Source organism: Dendroctonus ponderosae, unplaced genomic scaffold, assembly GCF_020466585.1.
Source record: "Dendroctonus ponderosae isolate FM_Combo_2020 unplaced genomic scaffold, Dpon_F_20191213v2 Dpon_F_20191213_1, whole genome shotgun sequence".
NCBI classification, from domain to species: Eukaryota; Metazoa; Arthropoda; class Insecta; order Coleoptera; family Curculionidae; genus Dendroctonus; species Dendroctonus ponderosae.
The window spans coordinates 40,934,192-40,949,682 of record NW_026017110.1 but is presented as its reverse complement, the minus strand read 5'-3'; the positions used below and the strand labels follow the sequence as shown (position 1 = coordinate 40,949,682).

Below are 15,491 nucleotides of genomic sequence, written 5' to 3'. Positions count from 1 at the left end.
AAATTGACCAGTTTTCAATAACAATTAATTTTTTTAAACTATTTTTTATGTACTCCTAAAACACCCCCAGACAACACCTCCAGAGGAATAACGCCAATTTTGAATCAATCTGTAAACAGCTGAAAATTATGTAAAAATGAAAGTATTGATATTAACTATAATGTATTACATTTATTTGTTAGTAAATTTGATTCATTTTTGTAAACAGCAATTTAAGTGTATTTTATGAGATTTATTTTGAACAATCAACTAAAAATAGAGTTTACAATGTTCAATTAAATCCACATAACTTTAAAATGGATTATGAAAACTAAAAAAGCAGTATTTAGCTTATGAAATAGCTTTAGCAATATGAAATACTACAGTAAATTGGTTATTCGTTAATAATTCGTCCGTCAATAAATAGGACTAATTAAATTGAGCACAAGCCTTTGGTAGTTTTATTCAGCAGAGTCTAACAGAGTCCGTTAATCAATTTCAAATTTGCAGTATTTCTCATATTGATTTAATTCTATACGCTGCTATATGCTCAAATTTGTTGCTATCAACTTACAATGCAGAACATTACATTCATTACAAGACGAATTATTGTTAGATGATGTCTTGGCTGCGTTGTTATCAAACACGTAAGACCGACTTAATTTAAATAACTACATGTTCATTTAAACTTAAACTATTGTAAATTTGTATTCACGTTTTTTCTTTAATTTTTTATAGCTCAGAAAAGTCAACCCGCTGCCACAGAGCTCAATCTGGATGAGATGTGGGACGAGGTTTCGCCTCAATTATCAACAGTGTTAGATAGTAATTTGGAACTGGCTAGTGATATCACACCGTTCGATGCCGCGTCCGATGTTCCAATCGATGACCAAAAGTGAGTATTGTGTGTATATTTATTTAAGAATCGACATTTTGTGCCCGCATACAGCACTGCCATGGATGCAGCAATACTATTTTATTTCGATATATTTGAACGGAATCTGAGTAGTAACCGTAACCCCTATAATTGGCTGCATTTATTAAATATAACTGATTCATGTGTATGAGAGATTTGATAAAACGCGGTCCACCGATTTGCTTCTGGGCATTCACCGGAATCTGGACAAGCATTTGCCAAGGGATGCATTAGCTAACGAAATGTCTCGACAATGACCCACATCGTCCCATATGCCCGGAAACCAGTTTTATTTGGTAAATCGTACGTTAAAACAGGCAACATACTCAGAGTAAGTAAGATGTACTAAGAGTAGTAAGATGTTTTCTCCATCAACTGACTATTTTATCGTCAACGTGTTTATGTGCGAGTAGAAGCTTTTTAACTTACAATACTAAGCATGTTTCCATAGAAACTGTGATTGTAGTTACCAAATTGTATGAGCCGAAGTGAGTTACTTCTTTTCGTGTCTGAGTTTGGTTCGAAAAAATAAATTTTAAACTTTGGCTAGTCATATTTCTTCAATCAAAAGGGTATATTCACATATGGGGTAATATTAAGTGTCACTCGCCCTTTTCTTCTGTGAACTTTTCAATCGCAATTCACAAATGTTGTATCTCAATAGTAAACGGTATTCTTTAGTCGCTACAAACTGGTTTTTACGTGATGAAATGTAAAGAACGGCGGATGTAACAGTATTTCTTCAGAAACATATTTCAAAATAATTTAATTTATAGATAAGGTTGTATGTTTGATTCAACTCCCTTATTAGAATATATCTATGGTAAGCGTTGAAGAGAATAACTTAAAGCATATGTGTTTAAAGCCAGCTTCGTTTAATATAAAATTAAATTTAAAAAACGCTTTCGAAAAAGCTGGGTGATGTTTAATCGCTGTTAACTTAAGGAAAAGCTGGAAAGTATTAGTATAAAACTTGCAATGTTCTCCGAATTTGATTGGCTGTTAGAATAATGTAGGAAATAATCGGTTATAAAATCATACGGGGGCTCAATTTGCCGGACAAGTATTTAATTGCTATGAAAGTTTTTTGTTTGGCAATGCTGCGAATGATATTTGCAACAGTAACGACAAGAGTAAAGAATTCCAACTCTTTTTTTTAGCATATCTTAAAACTGGATTTATATCTTAATTATTAACTGTTTAAACAATATTTTCAATGTTTAGTACTCTGGTACCTAGTTTATTGCAAGTCGCCTAGTCTTCCTTTTCAAGTAGTCCCTAGTCACATTGAAAATGTACTTGATTGCCATGTTTGCCATTTTACTTCCAGACGTCAAACTGGCTTTTGGTAAATTCTTAGTCCTTCTGATTATTAAATTATTTGGTCGTCGATAATAACCGTAATGACAATGGCTAATATCATTTGAGGTGAAAGATCGGATAACGATTAATGCAAATATTTGCTAAGCAGCTGGTTACACAAAGATGTGGTTCAATTAAGTTATTAATAATTCAATTAAGTTATAATCAGTTTTCATTTGCCAAAAAGAAGGAAAGTAAAAATAAATGCTTAGTTCTTGTGTGAATCAAACATTTTTTCTGGGTAAAGTTCACTTTCATGTAAAATAAAATCTTGCAATTTATTCACAAGAAAGAGTAAATATTGCTAGTTCCAACAATTGAAACTCGTAGAATATACTTTTAATTAGACTTTTTACCATCTACATATTATCTCGTACATTTCTAAATCGTACACAACTCTACTTTGACCGATTGCTACTACGTCAAGATATACTCTGACTGGTAAATATTGAGACATATGGGTGCACTTATACCGGCTAGTGTTAAAATTCTTAACTAAAGCTTCATCTCAAGTTGTTTGATTCAAAATAATGCAAACGGGCCAAATAGATTTATACTTTGCTGCGTTTTCTGCAAAGTTTTCAATAAAACCTCCTTTATTTGCAAGTGGACCAAATTGTTTATAAATTCGATTTGTAAATTAGATTAGATGAAAGTAACTTCACCACTTTCTAAATTGACAAAGTTGTTTGCTAGAATGGTAAAGTGCAATACTAAATAATAAGAAAGAACAATCACCCATTTTTTAAACAAAACTTTAATTATTTCGTGTCTAGTTGCGTCCCCAAAACTTAAAAACCATTAAACTGAATGTTGTATATGGTTCATCAGCGATTAACGTCTAACATCTTGGTTTCGTGAAACTGCCCAACCGATTGCATAGAGCTGTAATATTTAATTCTATTTTATTTGATCTGTGTTTTTAGCTTTGAGAAAGAACACCAAATACACTTAGTTACCATTAATTTTTAAATTGATACTGAAAATGCTTACCCCTGATGGCTTGACAATTTTCATCGTCGTATAAGAAGTGTATTTTTGATTCCCGATACAGTTTCATTATATTGTGAAGAACTTACATTATAATTTTTTTTGTCTAGCACATCGTACAACTTATACTTCGAACGGAACGGCTAATCTAGCCAATAATCTATATAGCACCATATTACAGATAACTTACCATTAGCGTCTCGGGATAAGAACGAACACTCTATATTGATTTGGCACAATGTGACGCTAAGGACATCAGGAGAGTTAACGGAGTTTGACTTCGGTTTTTGGAGCTATTAATTTTGTGTAGGTACCTTTATTATCAAAATTGGGACTTATTTTGGAATTTTTATTCTAAACCACAATATGTTTGTTTAAAGTCAACTTTTTGTCTATAACTCGCAATTTGCCGACTATTTTAAGGATGGCCGGGGCCGGTTGGGGATCGGAACGCCGAAATAACAGCCATAGCAACATATAAAATACGACTTTAGAAAACAATTTAGTCGCCTTTGTAACCAGATGGGTCCTCTAACTTAATAAAGAGTGGAAGCGACTGCCACGCACGAAGAAAATAGAGCCGTTCCAGAAAAGGCACAAATTGAGAATTTTTTTCGTAAAGGGGAAATCCTATAAAACTTAATCTAATGCTGTGAACAATGTTGTGATAGCGTGCAGGACACTGACATCTTACTTGTTTCGAATTATTTATAGTTCGCATCGTTTAATTTGCCAATTTCAATTGTATGGCTAACTATTCTGTTAACTCACTAACAACCTAGTTGGCATACCTTTTTACACCATAGTATTCTAAAGTCGTTACCATCAAATGCAATGTGAATATATTAAAGATAGTTTGATAACATTTATTTGTAATTCTATCACGATATCTCGGGTTGAATGTTTGCGTTCGTTTTTTCATGCTATGTATTTAAAATCCTACCCTGAAAAGAACGTTTTATTTGCTTTCTTTTTGTTAATTAAATACGGCCGGTCTGGAAATCTCCTTAGGGAAAAAAACGTTCTTTGACGTCGCATAGGTTTGAGGTTTCCGGTACACCAACCCTTTTGTTGTCATAAAACAAGAGTTTTAATTATTAGTTTTTTGTAAGTCATCAAAAATTTTTTTTCTGGCAGTAATTCAAACCATTGTCACTACATTACATTAGCTGCGCCTTTGATTATTTAGACTATGAGCAATATAAATACATACTATAATTTTTAAAATGAAGCACTGCATGCTACTACTGCATACTGCAAGTATTTGGTATTAAGAGTGTATATAATTCCAAGGGGGCTTTTTCATAACAATACTCTTGAATGTAATACAAGTACCACCCCCAAGAGCAATGAACAAACATTGTGTAAGAATGGTCAGCAGGACATTAAATTAAATTCCAAATTCAACATACAACACACTAAACATTAAAAAGAGGAGATTGCAGGTAAATAATTGAAGTAAGTTAAAACATAAACAACAAATAAACTAAAAAATCTCAAAAATATTGGCAGTAGGACGAAATTTATCATAGCTTATCTATAAAGATATATTTGAGATACATATATTTTTTAAATAAAAAAAAATTTAAATAAAATATTTACTTAGATGAGAATAATGATTCTAGCGAAAGAATGATTTTTAAATTAATATTGAAAGCTAAACTTGAGAGAGATTTTGCAATTTCTGGATAGTTCAACATCAACTAACATCTATAGTTCTTTCAATCCATCGAACAAACTCCTGTTTTATTATTTATAAATATCCGATTTAGAAAAGTTGTGAGTTTACTAATTATTCTAACAATAGGTAGTCGCGAAAATCTGCCGTCGCGAGGAGTAAATGTGCATTTATGGATGTGATATTTTCGAAACCAGAAAAGGTACGCTGGTACACTCGACAATAAAAATATTGTATTGAACTTTTAAAGGACATATTTTATAAAATATAAGCAAATATTTTATGCAAAGCAAGCTTCCCATCATTGGTTTAAGAAAAGTTTGTCGCTCAAGCCAAGTTTCAAAAGCTAAAAGCATTTGAATAGCGCATATGCATAGCTTTTGCCAGGCCCCATTTATAAAGAGTGGCTGGAACTTTAGCAGGTAAAAAACCGGCTGTTTTTTTCATATTTTTTTTATATTTTATATAGCTATGTTATTTTGTATACTTGAGAAATAACATATCTACTGCGAATCAATCTCAAACTTGATCATCGGCCGGCAATAATAAAGGAATGACTTACCGTAAAACCTCCCAGCCGCAAAATTTAATCGCAGGTGTTAAATATGGCAAAAATCAATTGACCAAGGAAATCGAAATACTACCAACATACTACATACATGCGTGCCTTAAAAGTAAAGCTACCCAAGGGACTCAATCTACCACTTGGTGGTATGTTACATATACAGAGTGTTCCATGAATATTCCGACAAATCCTTATGGAGTACATACATTAGGACAAGCATTTTTACATAAACATATGGTCCAAAGCGCAGCGTGTTCCAAATACCGGATGCCAAAATCAGGTAGACATTTGATGCTGTTTTTTAACAGCATTTTTTAAAACAGTATCAAATATGCTGTTTTTGGATTCCTACTCTTACAGTTTTTAAGATATTTAGGTAAAATTTGAATTTTGACGCCGTTTTTTCGATCGGGCTCTCGCAGTTTTTAAGATATCTAGTTAAAATTAGACATTTGATTTTGTTTTGTCGTTCGGGCTCTTGCAATTGTCAAGATATTTAGTTGAAATTTGTTCACCTAGAACTTGTTAGCGCCACTCAAGCGTATCGAAATTGTCAAGTTAATTCACAGGCAATGTAAGTAATTCACAATTTCTTGATTAATTTAAATACTTTCTTGCCTCTTGCATTTTTTTTGCGCCATCTGCCACGTTTCCAAGTTATTAGCAAAAAAAATAATTCATGCTATGAAATTTTGTAAGTATCAGAATTATAGCAGTAAAATGGCATTGACTGCAGAAACGGTAGGTACTATACGGTTAGAAAGAGTTTCATCACTCTATTTCGATCCAGCTGCGTTCGCAGGCAGATATTTATGACACCAAAATGTTTGTTTTTATGTAACGTACCATTTCTAAAGCTTTGTTTGTAATTTTAGGAACCACCCTGTATATGTAATTCTAGATTTTTTTTTTTAAAGTAGTGAAAGTGATAAATAAAAAAGTGGTTTATTATTACTGATATTTTTAAAATCTGAAATTAAAGGGTAAAAAATGAACGAACTTGAGTCAGATTTTTATTATATTTTTTCTTTCCTGGGTTTCAGTCAAAATTACCAGCAAATGTATGCAATAATTCACAATGTGAGGTTTCAAGACAGCCAAGCCTAAAAAGAATCTACTGTTTCCCAATTATGGGTTTGTGTTGAATTTTAAATCTGATGATGGCGCTGTTGTCTCGCCGAAACGTTATATGAAGTAAAGAAATAAATGATACGAACATTTTTATTTCACATTACACCCAGGAAGGAAAAAATATAATAACAATTTCACGCAGTCAGGAAAATAAATTAAAATTTAGTCAGATTGATAGGAATTTTTTCCTGATTTCAAAAATAATATTGTTCAGATTTGTTTCAGCCGTTTTCTTTTTATGTTTCAGAAATGAGAAATAGCAACAACTTAAATTAGCGAAATACGACAAACTTGAAATACGACAAACAAAAATCACGATAAATAATCAGAAAATACCGGTATTTATTGCTACAATAGATTAATAGAAGCAATAAGATTATATCAATTACTATCTATGTTACTCATTAATGCATCCATTAGTCTAAGGCCATCAACATTTGTAGCTCGTCTTTTATACGCAATATTCTTTAAACAACACCAGAGAAAAGAAAGAGAATGCATTAAATTGGGGCTATTAGGGGGCCATGGCATAAACCACCTCGTCCAATTCAGATATCAACATTTTATCATAACAATGATAAGTTGGAGTTAAATAAAGCAGATAACAAAACAAGCACATTTTGTTTAAAACCAGAATAACGCCATACAGTCGTAGCTAGAAAACCGAACTGACACAGGTAGAACAGGAAGGTCAGAATCTGTTAAAGAGACGGCTCATAAGCAAATACAACAAGCGAAAGGATGTGTGATTGTCTCGCACCTATCAGATATGCCAGCTTTTCGCCAATCATTATTATAATCAACTCAGACAATGAGAAGGGTCAATTAAGGCAACCTTTGATGCTTTGGATTAACTAGAGTCCTCGGAAAATCCGTCGGAATGTAATTCAATCAAATCTCTAATTAACAAATCAGGAGATCATAAAATTTCTCAGGACTTCTACTTAGTAACGGAAACAATAGCCTAAAGTTGGCATAAACTTTATAACTGATCTTTTCAGCATCATTAATGGGATTGGCCTCTTTCCAGAAATGGTTGGAAAAGAACCAGAAAGTTATTTCTGCTAACAAAAAGTGGCATAGCTACGTGACTGTGAATAAGTGGTGGTTAGTTAATATAAAAACGTTTGTTAAAATCGAGCCTTCTATTAGATACCCATTTGTTTCATATGAAATCAAAAAGCTATTTAGTAAGTAGCAAAATGCATTAAATAGTATTAATATTCTAAGTTTTTATTGTTGGTTCTTCAAACATTGTTAATTATCATACTTCTGTGCGACAGTAATTTTATCGTTCGATTATTTCCAACTTTTAGCAAAGTACCCGTAGTAAGAAACCCAAAAATCGGGAAGCGATATATTTTCATTTATTAATGCCAAACATCGTTGCCTTGCTAAAAAATTTAATGATTAAGAAACTCTACTGGCCCTCTTTGTTTACATAGTTCCGAACAGCATCCTTCGTGAGAGTATAAGTTACTTTTTCTGTTCATCACTCCAAAATGCTTGGTTTAAGGTTGCATTAAGATCAATGACGAAAATACGACATCCACTGATGGATAACAAGATGGATTAGCAAAAATACGGCAAAACGAGGCCATTGAAGTCCTTGCTTTATAAGACAAAGCAGACAATTTCTTTATGTCTAACTCTACCAAAACCATTACAAATACAGCCAAGATGCTAGCTAACTAAAATAGCAATAATAATAATGTAAGATGAAGCATGGGTTTGAATTAGAATCGAGCCATGTTTTTGGGACAGAACGATCAATTGATGATCTGATGTCATGAATTTTCTTAAATAGTAAGAGTTAACGCAAGTTCCGTAAAATATGGAGGCAGTTTTCAATTCAACACTATGTATATCATTTCTATGACAAAATTCATATTATTTACGAAAGATGTAATGTTGCAAATAATTTCTACAGCATAGTAATTTGCATTAGTATTATTCAATAATCATTTTCTTAGAGCAAATAAATAATTTATTGAATATTTTGGATAGTTTTGAGGACCCCTACTCCAATAAAATTATGAAGCCATGTTAACACACTACTTTTTGTTATAGGGCTGACGCTATGAAAAAAATCCAGGCAAGACTTAGAGATGGTGCATATGAGTTTGCGGTCGGCTTACTACGAGCTGCTAGGTAAGTGTGTACACATTGATTTCTCATATTTGTACCGGTTGTACGAAAATGTTACGAGAAAAATTCAGGAGTTGATTCAACAGCAGTTTTCCGAACATTCAAAAATTGAAGACCTTGGAAGAATTGAAAGACCTTGAATTTAAATTTTGGAAATTTTTTTTAATGTTTACCGATTGTTTGCAAATATGGCATACAATTACTTACATATTCAATTAATACATATACATTTTTCTTATTCCAAAAATTATTTTTCTGCTAACGCCGCGAAAAATCCCTATTTCGGTTTAGAATTATCAGACAACAAAAAACTTTTCATTTGTATGATCATTTTTCAGACGTCAGATTTTTAATACCTACATAAAAAGCATTGCTTACTTATTCGTGTTAACTGTCCTCTTGTTTTGTGGTCAAGTAGAAGCTGGTGTTCTGCTGTCACAACGCCCAGGTAGTCGAAAGCAGCGTTTCCTGTAAATCACAGTTTTGAAACGTGATATGAAATTTCAAACCACGCCCTGTCCTCCAAATGGTTGAAAATCCATATATCCCGACAAGAAAGAGCCAGCCGAAGTCATTTTAACAGAATATCAGAACGCAACAGATCATGATCATGAATCCTCTGCATTGATTGTGGTAAAAGTTCCATTGGCGCTAAAATCTAAATTTTAGGGTTTGTCCTCTACGGCAACAACTCATATCAGAGCAGCAAATTGCGATAATAATTGTTAACTTTATAAAACAAGAAATTCTGATGTCTTTAAGAGGTTGAGTTATATTTATTAATATTTACACCTCTCACGGCACAATTTCTTCACTAAAAGAAGTAAGCTATTAGAATTGACCTTTTCTTCAAAGTTCGCGAAAACAGGATTGCAGGTTTGTTTCGTTGGTGTATTTAGAAATATTGTGAACCCGTAAACCTATTTTCAAATGTAAAGAACAATCATAATCGACATGGCACGACCAGTTTTGAAACTCATCAATCTAACTACACAAAAACGTAGTGTTAATGCCGGGATAAAAATGTATTCCTTCAATAAAAATGCTGTATAGTTTTCATTGCATGTGTTGCGATTTTGTTGTTTGTAATGCGTTTAAAAACACAATTGGAATTATTAGTTTAAGGCTAACTTGAATTTAGATATTGACAACCTGCAATTTCTAAACCTCCATTATTAACCTTTCATAATTACTTTCAAATTCTTGTTATCGTTCAACGCCAGGTCTTGCAGTAAGCGAGCTGCCATTACTAACTCCCAACATGTTTTTATTATTAAGCCGAGTTACCAAGTAACTTAAGCTATAAATTAGGACAGATTTAAACTTTTCCGGATTTAGCGGATAATCCTTTTGATATAACGTAGCAGTTGCATTATTACAGATTCTTGTGCCGTGGCTTTCAGACCCGAATTTATATAAGTTCCTCTTGGTAAGTTTCTCTTAAAATTGGATACTTAATGTGGATCCACTGTTGTTTGGCAGTGCTGCTCATATTTTAAAGGATAATTTTCTAAAGCTCAAGCTAATTATCTATCTATCTGAAATTATGTTTGAATGCGATGGTTTGAGAATTTTTGTTTCATAGCTATACAGAAGAATTATACAGTATTGTATTATACAGTTGATGGGTATATATGGTAAAATGGGTATATATGGTTGAGGAATATATGGTAAAATTATTGTCATTAATTTTTTTCTTTCAATGTCACAGATCACAGCTCTTAAAACTGAAAAAAAAGTTTTTCCTATGATAATTAGGAAAACTCTGCGAAATGCATTTAAATGACAAACGCATCTTCACAAAACGAATTTTCCAATATTGAATTCGCCTTTCACGTACCATAATCAAGTATTCAGCAAATATCTTATCTTTGGTTATTTGCTTCAGCACTGACCTTATTTTTCTCCTCGCAATTTTGAACTACAAGTTTTCATTTTCTAGCTCGGCTGTTTTTAGAGCTATAACAGCGAACTGCAGATCTAAAAACTTAAAATGTTTCAGTCTTCAAAGTTTTCACTTTATTTTTCCCATGTTTGAAAAATATATTTACTTCAATCTGCAAACTATACGGTAAAGTTTTCGAGTCACCTCAAGAAAATATTCAGGTCCAAAGTTAAATAAAGGGAGAACATTAGAGCGCCTGTGTTTACTTTAAGTGTTAAAAATCGTTAACTTGATGTCACTGAAACAACAATTATTTTAACTTCGAGCAAAATGGAAGTTTTCTTTCAGATTGTTTCCCTCGATTTACATTGATATCAATAGTGATTAATGTTTTTGAGTCATCATTCTTAAAGTAAAGTTTTCTCATACTTATTACTCATTCTGATGGTTCTTTATTTTGTTTGTAAGAAATGGCTATTGATTTAAGCACGTCAGCTAACTTTAATAAAGTAATACTGACATATCAACACATGTGTATAGCAGCAATTAAGTAAGTAAGTAAGTTTAAGTTAGATATTGTTCGTCCAATGCCAATAAATGTAGACTGGACTTACTGCAGATATAATATTTCTAATAATCTTAATAGATTTAGAATGTTTGTGGTGTGGATGTAATTTGATATGTGATTTTTATTATGCTTAAATACACTGTAGACCGTGTGACTACCGCATCTTATGCCTGCTAAGAGTTAGAAGATAAAATTAATTTACTTCTTTATTAAATGCTACGCTTTTCCTTTACAAGTAACTTACCTACCCAAACCCCGTCGCTTCCACCCTCCAATGAGTATTATACACTTTTTGCGTGTTTCTTATAATGAGCTTAATATAACTGCAAGCTGTGTTTCTGCAAAGGCATCTAAATGACATGTCAACTGCATAGCGAGCCGAGCAAGAAAAAAGGCCTGAGCGGAAAATATGGATGACGAAGCAAGGTAATTTGGATATATCGTTTTTAAATGAGATGCTTAGCCGTATTTTTAGGACAAATTAAGTGACTGAAATATACGAAGTCTACAATAATGCATTATTTGAAACGGTTAGTTGCAGATGCAAGCGATATGCTAAGTGAAGGAAACATTCACCACTTCTAATCCCCAAAGTAACAAACTTTTTCTTTAAATTCTCCAATTTTTCGACAAACTAAATATTCCAATGCGATGAATGCGAAAAACATTAAATAATCCACTTTAACAGTAATACCAATAGACTAAAAATGCTGAAATATGTCATCACCGAAACTAAACCATATTTCGCTGATCTGACCGGTTATGGTTCCTGGAGAACTGAACAGTAATTCTTATAGACGAAAGGTGATAAACACAATCATCAACGCAACGTCCAGCTACACATATTTTTCGTTGACAGATAGTTACTGAAACTGATGCCACTGGATAGTTGGCTCGACGGTGCCGCATCGGTTCTGTGCTGGTGCGAACCACTTTTTCCAGCTTATGAGACAGGTCTCTGTGGTTACAGATTACGGGTCTGGAACACTGTTATTTTAGCCGTTATATTTAACATCGACAGCCATAGTCTGTATGTAATATAATTAAGGCCTTAATCATATTACATACAAATGCATTTCATTACAAAAAACTTGTTTCCTTGTACTTGTTATTAGCGTGCAGCTCTTTCGCTCAACTACCACGTCGGCTTCGATATTTTAAATAAATGGTTTTATGCTGAAATGTTAAAAATATGGGTTTTCAGCAAAAATCTAAATATGTGCTTAGCGCTTTAAAAACCTACACCAGTAATCCATTAGGACAGATGAATTTCATTCAAGATCTTCGCAAAACGGATTTGCTGCAGTTCTCTGGTACAGCGGTCTATTCTGTACTGTGTTACATTCATCTATAATTACATATACAATTTTCAAGGAAATTTATTTTTACGCTCCTATACACCCATCGAAGTCTTGAATCCAGAAGGGTTAATTTTATCGACAGATTCATTAGCAATATTTTAAGTATTTACCAATTATTCTGCATTTTCACTACGTGGATGTTACAATCCGTGTATTACTCTCAGGTATTCGGTGGACATTAAACCCATTAGTTGTATTAACTTCATACAATATCGGATCATTTTTAGGAACGAAAATTTAAATACTCAGAAAGATTGAGGTCTTATTGGGAATCAAATTCAAACAATCCATTTTAACTTCAGTGAGTTTTACTATCAGCAAGATCACTATCCTGTTTACACCGTCAACGATGTTATTTAATACTTGAAACTTTTCCTGATTGTGTCACCAGCAGGGATCTGATGTCAGCCCAGATTCCCCTGTTTGGACGGTAACGCTTTATTTAGGGTGCACATATTACAAGGCGCGCACACATCTTACATGTGTTTCACATTTTTAAACCTAGTTATAGCTTCTAGCTTCTACTGAATTCTATTGACGTTTGCTCGGTTTACAAAACTAATTTGATAATACCTGATTATTTTTGTTCTTGTGGTTTACTTTAAGCGAAGAGTTGTAAAACTTGGGATTCAGAGTGTCAGCTGGAACAACAGCAAATAAGTTGTGATATTTATTAGGAAATAACCAACTCAATAGCATTATTTTCAAGATCGCACCTATATGCCGTATACGCCTCTAAACACGTTATCATTGTTTGAATGTGTGCAGAAAGTGTTTGTTATCGTCATTTCAAATCTTCATTAAGGAACAATTTTAAACTTTGACAAGATGATCTCAAACCAAACTGCTGCATTAGCAGTTTGTCCTTTTTGTATTAGGAAATACGTATATTCCATGTATTAGAAAGCTCTTCCTGGTAATTAATTTTCACCAGCTGATTCAAGCATTTTTGACATAACTAGCGAAGCTGCGGTAGTCTTCGAATTAATTTCACAGTGGCTCAGATCACTAGTAATACAGGTAATACTAGTTTGATTTCGCGTTTCGTTTTGTTCTTTCGAATAAACATAAATTCGGGGAAAATGGAGTATACTGAAACTACAAAACACAAATACCTTTCACTTTTCCAAATAAACGCTCCTCTTTTACCCCATCGCAAATTTATACCGTCTCCCAACTTTCTTTTGCGCGTCGCATTTTCCCCATATCCATTTCTGATTCTTATTTTCTCTTGCAGGGAAGTCTGGCCAGAGAACGATAGTTTTGGGAGTCCTAATATGGCGCCGGAGGAGGAATTTTTGGCCCTTAGAGACATTTTCTTTGCTGACTTGGGCGGTGAGTGCACCTACATTTATTTACATTTATTGGGGAACGGTACGTTGCGACGACTGCAACCCACGTGCTTTTATATAAGGGTGTTGGCGGCCCTGGTTTGGACAATTTCAAATTCGTAAATGATCCGTATCGCCCCATTTGTTTTGGGGGGAACTTATGTTGGAAGCGCACATTTGGCTACATACAGATGGCCCAATTTTACACCTTTTCTTACGGCTTGATCAGAATGAAGGAATATCACAAGTACTCGAAATGAGTTCAGAATGGCGTTGTACATTTTATAACGCAAATTTAAGTGCCGGGTTCCTAACCATTACTTAGAGATACAAGGTTAAATGATCTTATTTGATAAAACGAACTTTTGTGGCTCTTCGCACCTAGATGGTGGAGACATATTTGCGACATGTTTAATTTGGTGATAAAACTTGTATTCCGCGTTTAAACGGTAGATCTAATATTAATCATATATGAACTGGACCAAATCTGCTTTCGCATAGTTTTACAACGGAATGTATTGATTCCTTTACTGACTGCTTGGTTGTGAGATCATCTATGGAAAAACGTCCTCTAATGTAGCTCTCGTTAAATGTCACTATGGGGACGTTTGATTTTTAATTATTTCTAAACGATTGAACTTAATTTCGTTTTCGGCTGAAGGTATTTTTTTCACACCTTCATATGCTGGCTCCAGATATAAAATATAAACTGTCAGATTTTAATAATAAATCTTGCATATATTGCATAATAAATGCAATTTCCAAACACCAGTTGTCTAGATTGAAACCCTAACCACATTGCTTTATGATCTAATTACGTGTTACCGAACCATCAGTTCAGACGTTGAAACGTTGACGTTGACGCACTGAAACTGAATAAGAACATCGTTGAAACGACACTAAAATAAAACGTGACTATAAATTAAAAAATAAAAACTCATTAAGTTATAGCTCAGCCAGGAGTTGAAGGAAATTGCAATGGCAAATTAAAGAGGAATGCCATTTATTTAAAATGCAGGTCCCCATCAAACTAAGGCGAGTTCTCGACATCGAAAGCTCAATATCGTGTACATTAGGTTGTACAATACATCAATAGAGGATGTACCACCAACCTTATGATAATAGTAGATAATTACTCCTCCTAAAAAGATGCTACTTAGTAGTGTTCTCTTCACAAGGTAAACAGAAACACAGATATTTTAAATATAATATTGTACCGTGGATGGCCGAGTATCAAATTCTTTCTTCTGGTTACAACTTTTATTCCACTTGGTACAACTTTAACTTCGGAACAGGAACAAACTAACTTCTAAATTAACGTCAACTTCACAAACAACAACAATAACAAACGGAAAACACGCGTTTCCGACTCCCGGAGTTTAACTTCTTCTGCACTCGGACGCTGCTGTCACTTCACTCTCCCTGTCTGGTTCTCGTGGTCGCTTATATACTTTTCTCCAGGTATTCCAGATAGTTCTAGAAATCTCCAGAACAGGTGCGAAACTTCCCGCTTGTCAGTGTCATATTTGACAGTAAATGGGGCCCAAATGGGGCTCCCATTTACTGAAACACCATGA

At 33.6% G+C, this 15,491-nt stretch overlaps 1 protein-coding gene and 1 long non-coding RNA gene across 4 annotated transcripts in view; both read left to right on the top strand.

Moving 5' to 3' along the window:
• The window catches only part of LOC109533970 (protein timeless homolog), a 362,432-nt gene that overhangs the window by 64,032 nt on the left and 282,909 nt on the right, over positions 1-15,491 (top strand). For all 3 annotated transcript variants that reach the window (XM_048663569.1, XM_048663603.1, XM_048663631.1), the window contains exons 9-11: positions 718-874; positions 8,692-8,772; positions 13,821-13,918. In XM_048663569.1, coding sequence (XP_048519526.1) covers positions 718-874; positions 8,692-8,772; positions 13,821-13,918 — 336 coding nt within the window. The remainder of the gene's footprint in view (positions 1-717; positions 875-8,691; positions 8,773-13,820; positions 13,919-15,491) is intronic.
• LOC125503410 overlaps positions 14,777-15,491 on the top strand; it is a 2,225-nt gene continuing 1,510 nt past the window's right edge. Inside the window, exon 1 of the long non-coding RNA XR_007280834.1 lies at positions 14,777-15,092. This is a non-coding gene — a long non-coding RNA (uncharacterized LOC125503410). The remainder of the gene's footprint in view (positions 15,093-15,491) is intronic.